This window comes from Branchiostoma belcheri, unplaced genomic scaffold, assembly GCF_001625305.1.
Source record: "Branchiostoma belcheri isolate BF01 breed outbred unplaced genomic scaffold, Haploidv18h27 scaffold197, whole genome shotgun sequence".
NCBI lineage: Eukaryota > Metazoa > Chordata > Leptocardii > Amphioxiformes > Branchiostomatidae > Branchiostoma > Branchiostoma belcheri.
The window spans coordinates 209,854-228,538 of record NW_017803457.1 but is presented as its reverse complement, the minus strand read 5'-3'; the positions used below and the strand labels follow the sequence as shown (position 1 = coordinate 228,538).

The 18,685-nt window shown below is 39.9% G+C and overlaps 1 protein-coding gene across 1 annotated transcript in view; it reads right to left on the bottom strand.

The window, feature by feature from the left end:
- LOC109468252 (lysosomal alpha-mannosidase-like) overlaps positions 1-16,838 on the bottom strand; it is a 30,645-nt gene extending 13,807 nt beyond the window's left edge. The window contains exons 1-15 of the mRNA XM_019766509.1: positions 16,648-16,838; positions 15,457-15,565; positions 14,618-14,791; positions 13,417-13,610; positions 12,824-12,956; positions 11,857-11,930; positions 9,890-9,961; positions 9,329-9,448; positions 8,482-8,694; positions 7,508-7,583; positions 6,591-6,630; positions 5,632-5,812; positions 4,756-4,881; positions 3,165-3,287; positions 1,220-1,246 (exon numbers count right to left, since the gene is read on the bottom strand). Of these exons, the coding sequence (XP_019622068.1) occupies positions 1,220-1,246; positions 3,165-3,287; positions 4,756-4,881; positions 5,632-5,812; positions 6,591-6,630; positions 7,508-7,583; positions 8,482-8,694; positions 9,329-9,448; positions 9,890-9,961; positions 11,857-11,930; positions 12,824-12,956; positions 13,417-13,610; positions 14,618-14,791; positions 15,457-15,565; positions 16,648-16,728 (1,743 nt within the window). The 5' untranslated portion in view covers positions 16,729-16,838. The remainder of the gene's footprint in view (positions 1-1,219; positions 1,247-3,164; positions 3,288-4,755; positions 4,882-5,631; positions 5,813-6,590; positions 6,631-7,507; positions 7,584-8,481; positions 8,695-9,328; positions 9,449-9,889; positions 9,962-11,856; positions 11,931-12,823; positions 12,957-13,416; positions 13,611-14,617; positions 14,792-15,456; positions 15,566-16,647) is intronic.
- Positions 16,839-18,685: the final 1,847 nt, after the last annotated feature.

Genomic DNA, 18,685 nt, shown 5'->3' with positions numbered 1-18,685 from the left:
TACGACCTTCCTGTCATAAAATAATCTGTTAAAACATCTCTTTTGTATCCTTTATTCACCGTATTTCACACGCACATGGTGACGCGGTTTCTGATATTGACAACGCGAAGAACACGATGCAGCTACAGGCCGGATGGGTATCGGAAAAGATCGAGCTACCAAAAACAATGCCTCAGGGCTGTACTACTCACCTCCATGGAGCTGGCTCTATAGAGGTCAATTTCATTTTCTTGAAGGTGACGTGAACCACGTAAATGCATTCATAGTGCATGGAGCCAGCTCCATGGAGCTAGCTCCATGGAGATCAATTTTTTAAGGTGACGTGAACCATGTGTATGCTTTCATAGTGCATGGAGCGAGCTTTATAGAGGCCAACTTTTCTTCGAGTTGACGTGAACCGTGTATATGCATTAACAGTGCACAGAGCTAGCTCCATGGAGCTGGAAAAAAATCTGCCGCAAGGCTGTACTACTCAACCTCCATGGAGCTGGCTCTATAGAGGCCATGCCATTTTTTCTTGAAGGTGACGTGAACCACGTATATGCATTCATAGTGAGTAGAGCTAGCTCCATGGAGCTGGAAATTAATCTGCCGCAGGGCTGTACTACTCACCTCCATGGAGCTGGCTCTATAGAGGCCATGCCTATTTTTTCTTGAAGGTGACGTGAACCACGTATATGCATTCATAGCGCGTAGAGCTATCTCCATAGAGGCGATTAGTACAGCCCCTATTGTTTTTTCTTTTTTTTCTTGAATGTGACGTGAACCATGTATATGTATTTTTCTTGAAGGTGACGTGAACCACGTATATGCATTCATAGTGCGTAGAGCTAGCTCCATGGAGCTGGAAATTAATCTGCCGCAGGGCTGTACTACTCACCTCCATGGAGCTGGCTCTATAGAGGCCATGCCATTTTTTCTTCTCCTTGAAGGTGACGTGAACCATGTATATGCATTCATAGCGCGTAGAGCTATCTCCATAGAGGCGATTAGTACAGCCCCTATTGTTTTTTCTGTTTTTTCTTGAAGGTGACGTCAACCATGTATATGCATTTTTCTTGAAGGTGACGTGAACCACGTATATGCATTCATAGTGCGTAGAGCTAGCTCCATGGAGCTGGAAATTAATCTGCCGCAGGGCTGTACTACTCACCTCCATGGAGCTGGCTCCATGGAGCTAGCTCCATGGAGGTAAGTACTACAGCCCCTTCTCGATTTCCTGTGTCCGGGGGCTCACCTTCGTTACCTAGGCAACAAGAGAAAATATGTGTAGCCACATGGCATCGGATTATATTGGATCATAAAACAACACAGTCATCGACAATGTCGATTCGTATTTTAAGTCCCTGTCACATAATCCGAATCTACTTTGAAACGCCAGCCGACTAAAAATGGCTTGAGTCTGACAAGATTTGCCCTTGTGTACAAATTAATTTTAGTTGAATTGTAGTTAAATTTGAAAGTCAAATACGCCAATGCTGAGGTCACATTTCCAAACCGGGGCCCGGCCGGGCAGTCTTATGGAACAAAAAGCACGATATAACAGAAAACAAAACACAGAATTTTTGATAGTAATCATGGACACTCTTTCTGTATATTCTTGATACGAATTGTGAGTTTTTCGTTCATACAAACAGTCCGGCCGGGCCCCGGTTTGGAAATATGACCTAGGCATAACACCTAAACATCAGCCAAGCAACATGGCCGACTTTCTTGTCCAGAAACTAATTTTTTTAATTTTTTTACCCTCAAACACCCAAACTTTTTTTGTGACGTTAATGCCCGAACGGGGTCCAAATGGACCCCGTTTGGTTTCATTTAAATTTATATTCCTTTTTGTATTCTTTCAGTGATCTTTGCATATATATTGGTTAAACATAGTAAGAGATATATTTTGGCATGATTAAGTGTTAAAAATTCCAGCTCATTATCATAATTTATGCAAAAATGGGATGAGGCCTGCAGGCATGAACATATGATTGTCAAATTGTCAAACGTCTAAAAACCTGATGACCTAATTCCTGAGGTTGAGGTTACTTGGCAAACTGCATGATATCAAAGCAATTATGCTTCCTTAAAGACATAGTGAGGATATCCGAACAATTCTGTGTGTAGGAAAGTGCAAATACATGGCTGGGGTCCGTTTGGACCCCAGACGGTCTTCCGTTGTTATTTTTACAAATTTGTGTCGATCTCCAAAAAAATTTAGGAGAACTTGTAGAAGAGGTTTATCGACAAAGTCACGGGAGGAATTTTTTTTCGAATGAAAAAAATTCAAATAGCACTTAAAAATATATGCCTGGGGTCCAAATGGACCCCGCTCGGGTGTTTGAGGGTTAAGGTGGCAGGCCTGGCCGAACACAAGTCAACCTTGTTCCTGGCCATCTTGTCACTTCCAACCAGGGTTGGGACGAGCTCGACAGTGTTTGCGAGACCCAATTCGTTAATATGTGACAGTGGCTTTACACACAGCAACTGATCTACGTATGTTTTATGCAATCTCTATTTCTGATTGGTTTTGCCCCCCCCCCCCTCCAGTTGTACAGAAGGTAGAAACGTCACAATATGGAAGAAAAATATTATTTGAGCCTACTATACAGAGCCTATCCAGTTGTCTAGTGTCTCATTTTGGATGTCTAACCTTATGAAGCAAGTTTAAACTGTAATTTCCAAATTAAGAAATTGGACTCAACCAAATTTTCAACTGTACAACTCCAGTGTTTATCAAGGAATGAGCAATCCACCGTTTCCGTGACGTCACGCAGATAAAACACGTGACTCCGTTAGCAGTGGATCATAGGTTGCAGAAAGTCTGTGGCGCCCCCCGTCTCTGTTGAGGGCCTATGATCCACTGTTCACGGAGTCACGTGTGTTATCTGCGTGACGTCACGGAAGCGGTGAATTGCTCATTCGTGGACAAATACTGGAGTTGTACTGTTGAAAATTGGAGTCCAATTTCTCATATTGGAAATTACAGTTTTAACTTGCTTTATAATGATTTCTACCAACACAGATGAACTTTTAAGATAACTTGTCTAACCTTCTTTGACAAACAGCATAATGCTTCATACACACCATTGTTGATCTGCATTTGGATTCCATGTAAGAATGCTTAGTATACTTACAATGGATTTTTCGTTAGATATAGTCATCCACATGCTTACCTGAGTTATAACATTTATGCCTTTCGGGTCAGTAATAACCTCAAAGGCATCTCCATTCACCGGAAGTCGTACGTAATATCCGGTCAGCTGACGTGCCAAGGGATTGTACACTGTCACCGTGAACTGAAGCAAAAAGGTCAAAGAAAAATCATTAGAAAAAAACTTGAGGTTAAATTACCATTGGTATTGTTACCTTCCCACCTTCCCATAAAGTGATGAACATAAGTTGTAATTTTCTAGTTTCCTTTGCTCTGAAATCCTTGCTGGTCAAAAACAATCAGATGGCACCGGTCTCTTTTCAAAGAAACACAAACAAAAAACGGGTTTCTAAAGACTGCCCAAGAATTTGTTTTGTTTGAGGTTTTATTTACTCGTGAAATACGACATGTTAACTGCTCTGGTGTATTTTACGAGGTAATTACTAGGTAAATTTCAGAAATATACAGCAAAAAAAGGCTGTCTGGTTGTGTTATACGGAGTTATAATAGTCTCACGGAGTAAAAATCAGGACCGGTAAATTGTTTAGAGATCTAATACATCACGTTTCTAAGCACACTTATAAAGGGCACAGGGTAGTCTGAGAAGACATAAAAATAGCTTTGCCTAACCGGCACAGTAAAGCTTTAAATGCCATTTCACCAAAAAATGTATTTTGGATGGGCAAATCTGTCTGATATTTACCGTCATTATGGGTTCACCACAAAGTGGTGAAACCATATTGCTTTTTCTCATGATTCTCCTCCTTCTTCTTCTCCTCCTGCCATTTCTTTAAATGGATTCAGCTTCTTCATTTTGGGGCCTAAGGACCTGAAATTTGGTATGGAGGTACAGTAGGCAAATACCCCCAGGCGTTCTTTTAATTTTTGTGATACAGGCTTTTAGAATGGTTTTATTTGAGTTTTTTGGCTGTGTTATAGCAAATGTATTACTGAGTTAGTGTGCAGTGTTACCACATTTGGGCATGAGTCATCACAATGGAATGCAGGGCATCAACCAATAGGCATACAGCTTTCCTCTATTCTCCTTGCTGATTGGCTGTTGGAATTTAACAGGCTTAACTTAATTAATACCTGCACAGAGCCATTCCATACTGACAGTAGGTCTGTATTCAAGTGTTTTGGTAGGTATTTTAAGCTTTCCTGCTCCAGCATTGGAATGCGGGGCATGAACGCTTCTTTTTTCTTGAAAATCAACAGTTTGCATTATGCAATTAAAAATCCTAACCAATAATGTAGGGAATAGCTATCCAACTGTTGTAGTCTTAGTTGTATGTTACTTCATACTATAGTTATATCAATGTAAAGCATTGTTTTCCCTTGTGTTTCTCATTCTTTCCCTGCCATGTCGTAAAATGTGGTGAAGCCATTGCTGTATTTGCTCCAAAGCAAATGTCGGCCTTTCTAGTTTCTATAACATTTTCATCATCATCCTCGACACTTAAAAGTTAGGATTGATTTTACTTAATACATTAAAATATTGATTAAAAATAAAAAAATCCAATTTACCATCATGCTAAGATTGGATCGAATGCCTTTAAAAAAGATATATCATATTGAGTTGTGTTGGTCTCACGTAAAGTAAAGTTACTTACCGACTTGATCAACTCGTTTTCAGTAACTGGACAGACGCTGATGTTCAGGTAGTTACAGAACTCAGGTATAGGCGGCAGGGCACTATCTTTTGCCATTCTCTGCTGTAGAGTCATGCTGACGATAACCTGCAAAATATTGTTAATGTATGTAGAACATCAAAAACTTTCACTCAGCTTAGAACTCTACTCTACTGTACTCTACTGTACTCTAGTCTTCTCTACTCTATTCTACTCTTCTCTATTCTACTCTACTCTACTCTACTCTACTATTCTCTATTCTACTCTTATCTACTCCACTCTACTCGTATTAATATTTTCGACTCTGATCTTCTGTGCTCTTTTCTACTCTACTTTTCTCTAATGAACTCTACTCTATTCTACTCTACTCTGCTCTGCTCTGCTCTGCTCTACTCTACTCTTCTCAGTATTTTCTACTCTACTGTTCTCTGCTCTTTTCTACTTAACTCGACTCTTCACTATTCTACTCTACTCTACTCTACTCTACTCTACTCTAATCTACGTATACTCTACTATAATCTACTCTTCTCAATTGTTTTCTACTCTTCTCTACTCTTTCTCTACTTTTTTCTACTTAACTCTACTCTACTCTACTCTACTCTAATCTACGTATACTCTACTATAATCTACTCTTCTCAATTGTTTTCTACTCTTCTCTACTCTTTCTCTACTTTTTTCTACTTAACTCTACTCTACTCTACTCCAATCTACACTATTCTTTCTCTACTTTTTCCTACTTCACTCTACTCTACTCTACACCAATCTACGCTATTCTACTCTACTTTGCTCTACTCAACTCTATGAAGTGTGTAGAATGTGCTAATTTAGATTCACAATACAGATTATCATTCAAGGTACAAGGTCGTTTAAACACATTATACGCATTATATAAGTTTGATAGGCACGTGTAGTTTGAAATGCAAAACTGCAAAGTAAAGAATCATGTTGTAACAGATACAACAACGTTACCTGGCATTCCACTGCGCCTGCGTGAAGCCGCATGGCGTAGTCATTTGCCACGTGTTGTTTCTCCGTGCCGCTGATAAAAATGAACAAATAAATAAGCAGAAACAATAACTTTTATAATTATCAGTAGGTACGTACTGTAGTTGTTCAAATGACTTATACATAGACGTACTCCCGACTCAAAGTTTAACTCGGGAGAGCTAACGCCACATATCAGATACATATTAGGAAACATTAAAGAGGCATTATGTAAAACGTTTTCATCAAAAAGTGAAATATTTTATTTGGAGAAAATGTTCATGGGGTTTTAATTCTAACATTTTGAAAAATTTGTGCAAATATGTCATATTTCTGACACTTATGGTTGGCGCAACAACAACCCACACGAGGCGCACTTAGTTTGGTACCACCACAGACTACCAGAATATAAACAAACATGACCGACGGCTGTGTTCTCAGCTTTTAAACACAGTCGTGAGGCGTCAGAATTTGCCCCTCCCCCCTCCCATACACACTTCTTGAATGATACATATTTGGAATAAAGTAGGAATGCTATGATTAACGTTGGGCAGAAACGACTAAAATTAACTTTTTGTATCGTCCTAATGTTCTAATGTTACATAATGCAAGTATAAGACCTCGTGAGGTCTTATACTTGCATTATGTAACATTAGAACACGGTAGCGTGTTCGGCTCGGAACTAAGAGGTCCCGGGTTCCAACCCTACCTTGCCAGCGATCTTTACACGGCTTTCCTCACTCCTCCAATGTGAAAATGATATTGCAAGAGTGATCATTATTATGATTGTGAAAATTAAAAAAAAAGCAAACCAAACGTCTTGTTTTTCTTACCTGACGGCGTCATGATGCTGCGCGACGCCCATCGCCTCTCCTGTGAATATAAAATACAAAACATGTTAATTTTACTTTGATATTAAAGTCGAAATTACCCATATTCAGCTAGGATTTAGCGCTAATCTGAGTTTGTACTTACTGGCGTTACAACCATATGGCATATACACACCTTTCTTTTGTTATGAATTTATGAATGATTACCCGATGTTATTTTATCTTCCCTTACTTTATCTCTGTTTATTATGTACACTGCATATGATTTGTTTGTATGATTTCATGTATACTGAATAAAGGTGTTAAAAAAAAAAAAAAAAAAAAAAAAAAAAAAAATAATGGCAGTTCATGTATCTGTCATACCCGGGCAGCGAAAACGTTGGGTACAGGTGTTACTAACTTCTAACACCAAATTCTGATGTTGGAATGGACGCCATAACACTTGTTGTTTAGATTCACTGAATTTTGGCACATTTTGCATTGAAATGTCTCATGACCTAGATAAAATACTACACGGCGTATCACGGAATACACAATGTAGTATTATATATTTATGTCAATCGAATTGTAATGTTACTTTTTTCATACACAAAAACAGAGTACATGCAAAGTTTTTAAGAATATAAAAAACATGTAATTATGACATGATACCAAAAAATATAGAATATGATCAACATAAAATTGAAGGTTTTTTAAACAGACAAAAAGGTTCTATCACATCAGATGTCCTTGTTGCCTAGAGTCCAGCCCTGTTAGCCGCGGTCCGCTCTCCATCGCAAAGATCCGCTACTCAGCCAACACTTGGGGATCGGACCAAAGCTAACAAGGATGGATTCCAGGCTAATGTCCTTGACGAATTTGATATCTGTTGTCTACTTTTACAACCGAATGTTTATTATAAAATACGTAGAATTCCTTACTGAGCCTTTCTGATGTCGGCAGGGGGACCTTGTCGGAAAACTTCGGTCCTCCGATAACTTCCAACTGTTTACAAACCTGCCAAGGTGAAAAGATTGACACTGATTTTACACACTGATTACTACATCGTTTCCAAAAAGCATTACGATCTATAAAAAACAAAGTTTCTAACCCGTAAACATATTACAAATAAAAAAATAAATAAATAGGGACGATGAGGTATAAACACTGGCTTTAGTACAACCCCACAACTTTGCGAGTCTTCGTGTAGTACGTTATATTAATTAACTTTGTCATTTGTTCGTTTAGCTGATAGGCTGTCCAACCCGCATGGGGCTACCATGTTTAACCTTTAGGATAAACTGAGACGGAGGATTGCCAGGTCTCTATCAGGTGATTTGCTCTTAGTGAATTACCAACTCCGGACGGTAGAATTTGTACCATCGCACAACGGGGCATACCCCTACTCCTTTTCCAAATTATTCTGTGCGTCTTTAACGTACAAGAGATGTTGCTTGCATCAAAAATGAAACGTCGATTGAACATCCTTTCCAAGGGACGTTGTCAGGAATAAGCCGGGTCTAAGTCTCCAAGAACTGTTTAATACAAGTCTATTAACCACCCCCCACCCCCCCTCTCTCTCTCTCTAAAGCCTGAACCACGACTGACCTCAACACATGCCCCCACTCGACATCTTATGAGGCTGCCTCAATACTTTTGTATGTATCACATCACAGACATCTTAAGCGAATCTGGGTACTGCCACACATTTTGCCATGTACGATTGTCGACCAATAAAGTTCATTCATTCCTTTATAGCTAGGTGAAGTGAAGAATGTAGTGTATAGTTGGGCAATGTACGTGGATTGAAACCCAGGACCTATGGTTTCAGCTGGGCCAAATGCCATGCCATTCCGCTATATACCACGTTTGACAGTTGTTACACTTGCAGCATTTTATGCCCTACGTCCCTTACCTGTAGCAGATTGTTACATCTCCTGACATATCCCTTAAAGGCAGGTCTGGATGTGAAGTATCCCGACCAGAAGGCGTGCGGCTGGTCCGCGTAGGGGAAGAAGTCGGCCGTGTTGTTGTGCGCAAACTTAACGACAGGAGGCGCTGCTGAGGCGTTGTTTTTGTGGTAGACGTAACAGGACGGGGACGAGTACAGAAGGTTCACCTTTGTGTTCTATTTGTCAAAGAAAAAAAGATGGAATTGTTAATAAAATCATGACATAGCAAATAATGGGCAGAGGATCAACATATATTTAGCAATGATGTTTCTATATGCTGATTATCACAAACATATATAATTCTCCAAAATTGTTACTTCCATAGTACAGAAGTATTGTTTTGGGTGGCAAACATAAGTTAGCTATTCGTTCGGACAGATTAATTTGAAAACACGTGGGTTGGAAAGAATGACAGAAGAGTGGCAGGGAGTTAAAAGACACAGGAAACGTGAAGGTCTCACAGCAACCAAAAAAAAGGCTTTTAAAAAGAAGTTAGATTTCATTTTTGTCTTTTGTTTCAGGCATGGAAGCCAATAGACATTAAATGTATTTTCAGACATTAAAAGAAAATATACACACACAAAAGCATACAAACAAGATAAACTAGCTGTATGGTAACCAGAAGGCAAGCGTTGCGGAAAAATAAGATTCAGAAGAAAGTGTCAGATTTCAACGAACTTTTACAGTGATGATGCAGTTTTCTGAGAGTAATCTGGAAAAAATGAAATTAGAAGTCTAATGGGATCTTTACCTTGCGTCTTAAACATAAATGATCAATGAAAAACATGTATACAGCTAACTGTGATTTACCTCCATACTGTTGGTATGTGCGATGAGTTTGTCCATGTTTTTAAACCACGTGTGAGCTGCCTGGTACTGGAAATCCGACCCCATCGTCCACATGATGTGGTCTGTGCGAAAATGCTTCGCCTGTGATACAAAATTACCGATAAGGACAGCTCGAAACTATTTCTTGACCGGTGCATCAGTACAGCTTAATCTAACACAAATATATATATATTTACCTTTATGAAAAACGGACGAAATATATGTGTTTTTGTTTGTGTTTTGTAAGAAAATAGTTTAATGTTTTGTATATGTTATTGTCATAATTTCGTCATCATTACATTGTTTATTGTATTGTTCATTGTACATTTCCATAATTTACATTGCTGTATGGATATCAATGGGGTGAGTTTAACAAAAACTTCTTTCGATTACGTAGTGAGCACTCAATAAATATTTAATCACTTTACAAACAAAAGGCCTGCAATTTTGCCCCATGTAGCTGAGTTATATAACATGTTCACAATCCTATGTCCTTACAAAATTAAACAATAAACTTGTTTCAAATATTTTATTTTTACCCACCTGCTCCAAGGACGTATTGACAGCGATGCCGACTCGATTCGCCACATTGTAGTCGTGCAGGGACATGTCATCCTGACAAAAAAATTAAACATACTTTTTTTTTCTTTTTATTCATCAAAACATAAAAACATAAGAAGGACAGTGTGGCGCTGCACTTAAGTTAACAACTTATATTAACAGCGCCACACAACAAAAAGGTACAATTAACATATACAAAGTTGACATATCTGTGCGCCGTAGTCCCACCACCCCAAGACATTAAAATGTTAAATTAAATGCTAACAGAGATATTTGAAAGATAAGATTACATGGTAACCTTCTATATCTCATTGGCGAAAAACATCCGCCAATCAGAGCTAGGAGGGGAAATTTAGGCCCATTAACACTTACGTAGTATTTGGACTTCTATATCTAATTGACTGTTAGAAACAGTCAAGCAGAGCTAGAAGCGCTTGGTATCTCCAATGTAAACCTGAGTGAGTTGCATCGTTTTAAAGTTGTACATAGAGGGTAACATTAAGAAGCCTCTAAGAATAAAGTGCAGTTTAGCATTATCTGACATAATATTAAGTTAAGGTTGACAAGATGACCGAGTAAATCTGCAAGATTGCCAAAAAGTTCCGATCTCTTATTATTGTATAATGGACAATGTAGCATAAAATGCATGACAGATTCGCAACGACACCCGCATCTACAAGAGGCACTGGTAGAGAGTCCTCGGGTAAACAAACTGTGATTAAGAGCACAGGTGCCGATGCGGAGCCGAACAAGAAGGGCGCAGGTGTAACGCGGGCCACAATTGTAATGTGGGGGACAAAGGGGGCGTACTAATCTAATAAGGTGTTTCCGGAACAAGGAGTACCGTAAAGAACGAACTTCCAGGTCTAGTTCATTCCAATGACTTAAACAATAAATTAACTTAAACAATGAATTAAACATATTTGAATTGGAAGACTTAGCCTATCGTGGTTGGGGCAGGCTGTCTTCGGAGTTCTAGTAGTTTTCCCGTGCAGCTCACCGGCCGCCCGATGGGAGTGTTACTCTTGTATGTGTATGTGTATGTGATTGTATTTTCAACGTTGGGAGTTGATTTGCCCCACCGAACTTCCGTCGTGAAGACTACATTATTCACCAAACCATATTCTGTGCCATTTGCTCAACCCTCATGACCACGTTGATTTCATTATGAAAATAACTTTTTTTTTTTGCAAAACTTTTTTTATTCGCACGCGCGCATCAGTTTTGGGGCTCCCGGAGGATGTCATCCATATAATCAAATCAACATGGCCTTAGTTTGCGATAATAAGGCCACACCAAGTTCATTTTATGGATGACATCGGCGGCATGGGTAGTCCATGGTAGTTAGCGACAGTATGGAAATTACGGACGATGGCACCCAGGCTACCGAAGTTCCACGACTCAAGAACTCAGTACATACGTACATTGCTTATTTGCAAATTTTGCAGAAAGCCATCAAGTGCCGGCTTGTATACGTCGCTATATGTACTGCCACAAGTTCACAATGCCAGCTTTCCATTCCTGTGGTTTACTTGCATTTTTAATTTTGGCAGGATTTTTTTTTATTCGCCCTTGCGCACTAGTTTGGGGGTCTTCCATAAAATTACGTCTTTGTTGCCTATTTGAAATCATAGAAAACATTACTACTCATACTATTGTGTGGCAAAGCTTACTACGCTACAACACCTCGTTTCATACACCATTGGTGACCATGAACTTGAACAGACATACCAGCTCATAACCTGTCAATCAAATGAAATCCAAACTCCGCCCACTTGGCCCAAACACAGAAAGCTGTCATGAATTAGTGACTCCCAAAACAAGACTTCCGTTAAAGTAGACTCCATGTTGATCAACGTTGTCCCATGTTTGGTTGCAATATGTTTGAGGCTATTGGACTGTTTTGAGACTAAGAATATGTTATATGAAGAGTATAAAGAACCTCCCACCTCAACAGGCTGGTCCCCACAGCCGATGTCAAAGCAGAGGCCCCCTGGCGGAACGTAGTGGTTGTACAGGGCGCCTGTATAGAAGGTAGGAATTAAGAAAGACATGTAAAATCAACAAGGAGGCAATCATAATCTCACATGACTTCTTCTTGAATATCATCTGGTTTATTTATGTATTTATTTATGAAGATTTACCACATTTGTGGAAGGATGGTTAAGGTAGAATACTCCATATTCCAAGACTAAACATTTTATAATTATTGTTACATAATGTGTATCACAAAGCTTAAACAGTTTGACCGATTTCTCATCCGCCCTGTTACAAACCTTGCCCTAAACATCAGTAGAGAGAAGGTTAGCAAAAGTTCGATAGAAGGCTGACCCGATTTAGGTAACGCCTACCTTTTAATATGAACAGAATTGAAGTTGTGTCAAGTATGAGAATTTGAATGCCAACGACGCTACTATATACATACACTGTCGAGCACGAGCCAAAGACCAGACACTCGTGGCCGAACCCCCCATCCAAAACCGAAACATTCAGCTGGAGCAGCCGAACTGTAGCCAATTATTAGCCGACCTTGCTCCCGACCTACTCCTAACCATGGTTGGGCGGAGTTCAGCTTGTATCCGGAAGTCTGAATTGTTAAATGTGTGACAGGGTCTTAACGTTAAAAGTATTGAGTAAAAACAGGGAAGCAATGACAATGTTAAATGCTTAAAAGCTCGTGAGTTCAAACCCCGACCGGGTCATATGTACCAAAGACTTACAAACTGCTTTCTCTTCCTATAGAACTCAGCAACTATTAGACAGAAAGAGCTTGGGAAGGTCTAACACACTACACTAGCGGACTTGGCCCCTGCTGTGGTGTCTGCACAACCACGTCACGCAAGGCTACAGAAATGGAGATGGCACCCATTTCTGAGCAAAGTGAATCGGAATCTTTTTATGGAGGGAGGGACCCACCTGTGAAGAGGTCTGCAGCCGGCCCCAGATCGTCCGGACTGGCTCGCCAGATCTCCTCCATGTTCTGGTACTTCAGTCGGTTTGCCTTGTCCTGGTAGTCCAGCCGCCCGAAGAAGAAACCGTCAAATCCCATCTGGAGAAGTAAGATTCTTTAGTAATTTAATCAATACATTTTTTATTGATAAAAAGATTTGACGCACACACATAAACACACACACGAGCGCGCACACACACATAATACAAACACATACACACAAACACACACACACACAAGCGCGTGCAGAAATACATACATACATACATATACATACACGCACACGCTTAAGAATTATCGCCCGACTTTGGCTGAGGAAAAGACAGTAAAAGGTGAGGGATTGACTTTAACTTTCAGTCCAATGTTCTTGACAAATTAGAGAACAGCGCACTGTCTCTACGACCGCTGGTTGTAGTCTTTTTTCTTGTTTACCCAGTATCTTTGTTCTACGGCAAAATGTACTCTCTAGCTGAAAAACTCCCTCGGCATGTTATCTCTATTTGACCAACTTCTACCCTTTCCAGCCGGCCTGAAGCCTGGTAGAGGCTAGTTTACCTACCTGCGCGAAGAGCGAGGCCTGCTCACGGGAGTGCCCGAATGGATCGATGTGCCAGGCCGCTAGGGGGCGCCCGCACTCACCGAACGTCGTGTTGAGAAACTGCAGACCTAACGTCATCTGGTCGATGATAGCGTTGTAGTGTGTGCTGGCCTCGTCATTCATGCACCAGCCGCCGTTTATAAACTCCAACTGGCCTGAAGAACAACAAGAAAGCTTTTGAAAAAAACTGGCATTTTGCGGATAATTGTAAATGAAGGAACACTGTCAATGAACACTGTCAATTGAAGTGCTTTTACAAAAAGCTGGCATTTCGGCGCGTTATCAGTGAAATATGTTGTTCATCTTACATATGCAACCCTGCATCTGCTTGGAAATAACTTTATAGGTACGCCACTCTATATCTGCTTGACGATGACCCAGCCGTAGAGTGCTCGAATAGGAACCAAGAGGTCCCGGGTTCGAGTCCCGACATGCCACCGACCTTGCGCCCTTGGGAGATACACTTAGCACAACTTTCCCCACTTTACTTAAGTACAAATGAGCACTGTCCATCCTGTTTTAATCTCTATGCGTGGAACACAACACAGCAACAACTGTTACAATTCATGCTTCATACCTCACCCCCTTCTTTTGCAAGCATCTTTTTTTTTTCCTGGGGCAATATAAAGGTCTAACGGCTTTATTGATAATTATGGCAGGGGGGGGGGCACTGTGTTTACAGAAGGAAACATATTGTTTCTTCTTCCTTTTCTCCAATCACATAAGGTAAATGCCCTGGACCAGACGTCTGTCACTATGGTAACTGGTACTTTAGCAGACACCCCCGTGGTGTTCGGTTACATTGTAGCAAATTGCAGCGCAGAATTGGAGGGGCTTAATGTAGTAATAGCTTGTTAGGCTGGAACGTGTGCATGTAATCACTAGCCTTAATAGCATGCCAAAATTGGAGGTTGGTTTTGGGGGTCTTCAGAGTCTTTGGGAGCTAGTTTCTGATTGCATATAGACAAAAAAGCCGATCTGATTCAATAACCCCCGTTTTCAGAACTGGGCTGATCAGAAAAGAGCTAAAGACCACCAAACCCCCAGTTCTATAAGCCTGCAATGGAGGCAAGGTACTCACTATGCACATGCTCTGCAAGTGTTACCTTTCTAGTTCTTAGATGAGACTGTTTTGGACATTACACCCGGAGTAATTTCGTACCGTTGTTGACGAGTTTCCTGACCCTCTCCCTCATGTCGGCGTCCTGTTCCCGCCACCACCGGTAGAAGAACGCGATCTCCACGTAGATGAACGTCCTGCTCGGCTTCATCTCCAACTGCGGGATCACCGAGTCCAGGATGTACTGAACACCTGCGATCTGGATACTGTTATTGGCTGGAAAGGGACGAAATCATCGTTAGAACATCTAAAAAAATGAATGAACGGAAGAGAGAGAGGAAGAGGGAGAAAAAGCAAGAGAGTGAATGAGAGGAAGATAAAGAGAGAGAGAGAAAGAGAGAGAGGGGGGCAAGAGAGAGAGAGAGAGAGAGGTCCCAAAATATGAATGCTATTGCTGGCTAGAAGGGAACAAAATTATCGTTTCATCTTTTCAGAAAATGACTTCATGAAAGAGAGAGGGGGAGAGAGAGTGTGTGCGAGAGAGAAAAAGAAAAAGAGAGAGGAAGACAAAGATAATGTACAATCCGGATAATTTTGCTAGCTAGAAGGGAACAAAATTATCATTAAAACTCCCAAAATGGCTCAATGGAAGAGAAACAAATAGATGGGAATGGAGAGAGAGAGAGAGAGAGAGAGAGAGGGAGAGAGAGACAGAGAGCTGGAAAAGGACAAAACTATCGTTAGAAAATCTCCATAATTTACCGTTTGGAAGAGAGGGAGGATTGAGATTAAAAAAAACTAAGAATAGAGAAAATATGAGAGGAAGGATTAAGATAGAGATGAGAGGATAGAAAAAAAGAGTAACACAAATAGAATCAGGAATCGACGACTTAACGCATTTGACAGGTATTTAGAAATATATCTTGAAAAAAAAATCTTACCACCATAGTAGTACTGGTCCACGGTCTTTAGCCAGCCGACGTCATCATGAGTGTGCGGAACCAGGTGGACATTCACATAGCCTGGCTTCACAGGCAGCGCCGAGCATTTCTGGAACGTGAAGAAAATGAATTAATAGTTTCCGGAGTTTCGAGGTTAACACACAACACAACACAACTCCACAAAACAACAACAAAAAATATACACACGATATTGTTACTTGTGTCCATTCCTTGAACAGGGCTGACGGTGTCGGCCGAAAATTTGGGTAAGTCCCAATTTATTAATGTTGGACAAAATATTTAGACTTTTGTCGCAATAGCCAACACTTGTGTCTAGGAATTTATAGTGTTTTCACGCAGTCCCTAATAGCTACTGGGCTTTGAATTCAGTTAATTGAACATATCATAAATCAAACATATTATAATGATTTATTGATAAATCAGATTTACCGTTTAATGATAATCTACTTACCATTATAAGAAATGTTATATTTTCAAACATTTTGTCGTTTTATTTATTGAATTAGCAGGAGAACTTTAGAAGCGTTGGATGAACTATTGTGATATTCCAGGCGTGTTTCAAAAATATCCCCATGGTATATGTTTATCTCCCATACTGTATATAGGCAATAAGGATTAAATGGGCCTTGATTAAACATTAACTTTCCATTTAGCATGGTCCATTTCGGTGATTGTTTTTCAAACGTTAGAAATATTTGCGTTATGTTTACTTAGTATTATATTTGTTTGGCCAAATCCTTATCTAATACATTACGTATGAATAATAGACTTTATGTACAATGTACTAAAGACCTTTAATGTACGTTTATGCACTTAAATTTTAAGTAGATTTAATAAAAGTAGAATATACATCCGTATCTTGTTATAAAATTTATTTGTCGGCATGGTGGCTTTGAAAAGGTTCACTTAGGTCTACCTGTTCCACCAGGCCTTCCATGTACATGTGTATTTGCAGAATTGTTATAAACAAATATAAAATATTATAAAAAATACACAGACTGAGGTGAACTACTATATCTATATGTTAAACTTCTTTTCACCCCTCGAGTTAGTTGTAGATGTACGAATATATGATGTTTCTGATACGTTATTTGTCGACATTCATTACGACCAAGTACGGGTGTACACTATTATGATACTATCACTATAGGGTAGGGTATAGCGTGTTACCTTATAGCCGCACATGTCTTGTGCCGTGCTCCGGCCCACTATAGTGGCCATCACCAATAGTAGACACACCCAGCGGTACATCGTAGTGTCAGCAGTTGAGGCTCCAAACACGTATCACAGACAAAAGAAGCAAATTCAAGACAGTATATCTCAAAACACAGCTACAGTCAGGGGGTGTGACTGCTGTGTCATGTGAGCGGTGGCGTGAAAAGTTCAATAAACGAACTTTGACCCCACTCAGCCTCAGGTAGCAGGGGTTGTATTGTTGATATAGTGATTACGTAAATGGGGATGGCTACGTATGATAACATACATGCACCGATTCAAATGGCTTGGGTTAAATGTGTTGTTTTAAACTCCCTAATTCTAATATAATTGTAAAGTGTTGCTCATTATAGATTAGACAGGAAACATACATTTCAAACCCTTTTTTCGTTAATATTTAGTACTAGTTAAAATTGTCGGCGTCTGACGTCTGAAGTTTTTTATAGAAGAAGAAGAGCTTTATTGCACGACAATTGCACATGGTACAATGTATGGCAAATTACATAAGGAGAGTAACAACAAGAACATAAGTATGTTAAATAAAACCCAATGTCTAATAATTACCTAACATATCCATATCATAATTATTCAAATAATAAGGGGTAGCACAAGTCTTTGATGAAGCGTTACAATCAGTTTTTTATATATATATATGTATTCCAACATCTAATCACAAGATGTGGTGACGGCACACTCGAGTTTTTTTTTCAACTTTTATTAATACCGTCACGAACACGGTTGACTATACAAAACATTTTCACCTGAGCGATTTGAGGAAAGTCGTGTAAAGGGCCTATCCCGAGGGTACTCTCCAAGCAAAGGTTGTGGGGAATGATCGTTACCTTTTTATATATGGCCGTTTTTTTTGTCACGATCCATCGGTGGCAAATGGAGCTTCTCTGGCTAATGGATACTGTCTGGCCAATTTGATACTGTCTTTTTGCCACCGAGAGGGATCTGCTTGGAGATTATCCCGAGGGCACAATATCGGTGGCACGTTAAGACTCGAATCCGGGACCTCTTGATTCCGAGTCGAGCACTCTTCCGCTACGCCATACGACCCCAGGTAGGATTGCTAGGCCAGGGGACTAAACACAGGTTTAATTCCTGACAAGACGGTGTGTCATTGGTAAAAAAAAAAAACACTTAAACCGGCCAGTATTTTACCCTGGGTAAAAACAATAAGGAAGTGCTCCCACTGTGACCTTCCCAGCAGATTGAATAGTGAATTGGCCCATAAACTCATAAAAATCCTAGACTGTCTATCCTTCAGAACAAAGGCAGGAGCATTTGCATACTGGTCAGTTTTCAAAGATTCAATTTTTTTTTATTCATCTACTGGTTTTCAGTGTAACATTTTCAAAAGGCAGAATGACCCAGATACTTGTTACGAAGCCACATAAGCAAGGAAATCGCAACTTTCAGTTCGAAAAATCAATCTTGAACAAATTCCAACTTTCAAATCAGCCCTGTCAAAGTTTTATCCAATGACATACATGCACATGTATATGGCGCCCTTACTATATACATGTAGTACCCTTCCTTGCTATATCAAACTTTCAAAGTGTCTACTTGTATCTGTCTTTCTCACAACTGAATTAGCTTTGGCAGTTTTGTGTCTGACATATGGCTTGTAAATGTGATGCCTACTTGCAGTCAGATAAACCAGTATGGACTTAGGCTCTGTATGTAGAACTGGGCATGTAACTGTCAACCAAGGTCTCAAGCTACAAGTCAGAATATGGCAAGCCAGTATACTTCATATTTCTGGATACTCGTGAATATAGCTTCTTATATATGTGTGTGTGTCTCATTTTTAAGTGTCTTGAAGAGAAATTTTTACTTGGCAAGCTAAACTGTCTGAGACAGGCCTCCCCCATGTACACTGCACGGCTGCCAGAACAAGACTGAAGTCTGGTAGTTTATGTTATCGAATTTATATCGGCAGGGTGGGGTCATTATATAGTATTACTGGCCTCTTTAATACCAGTCC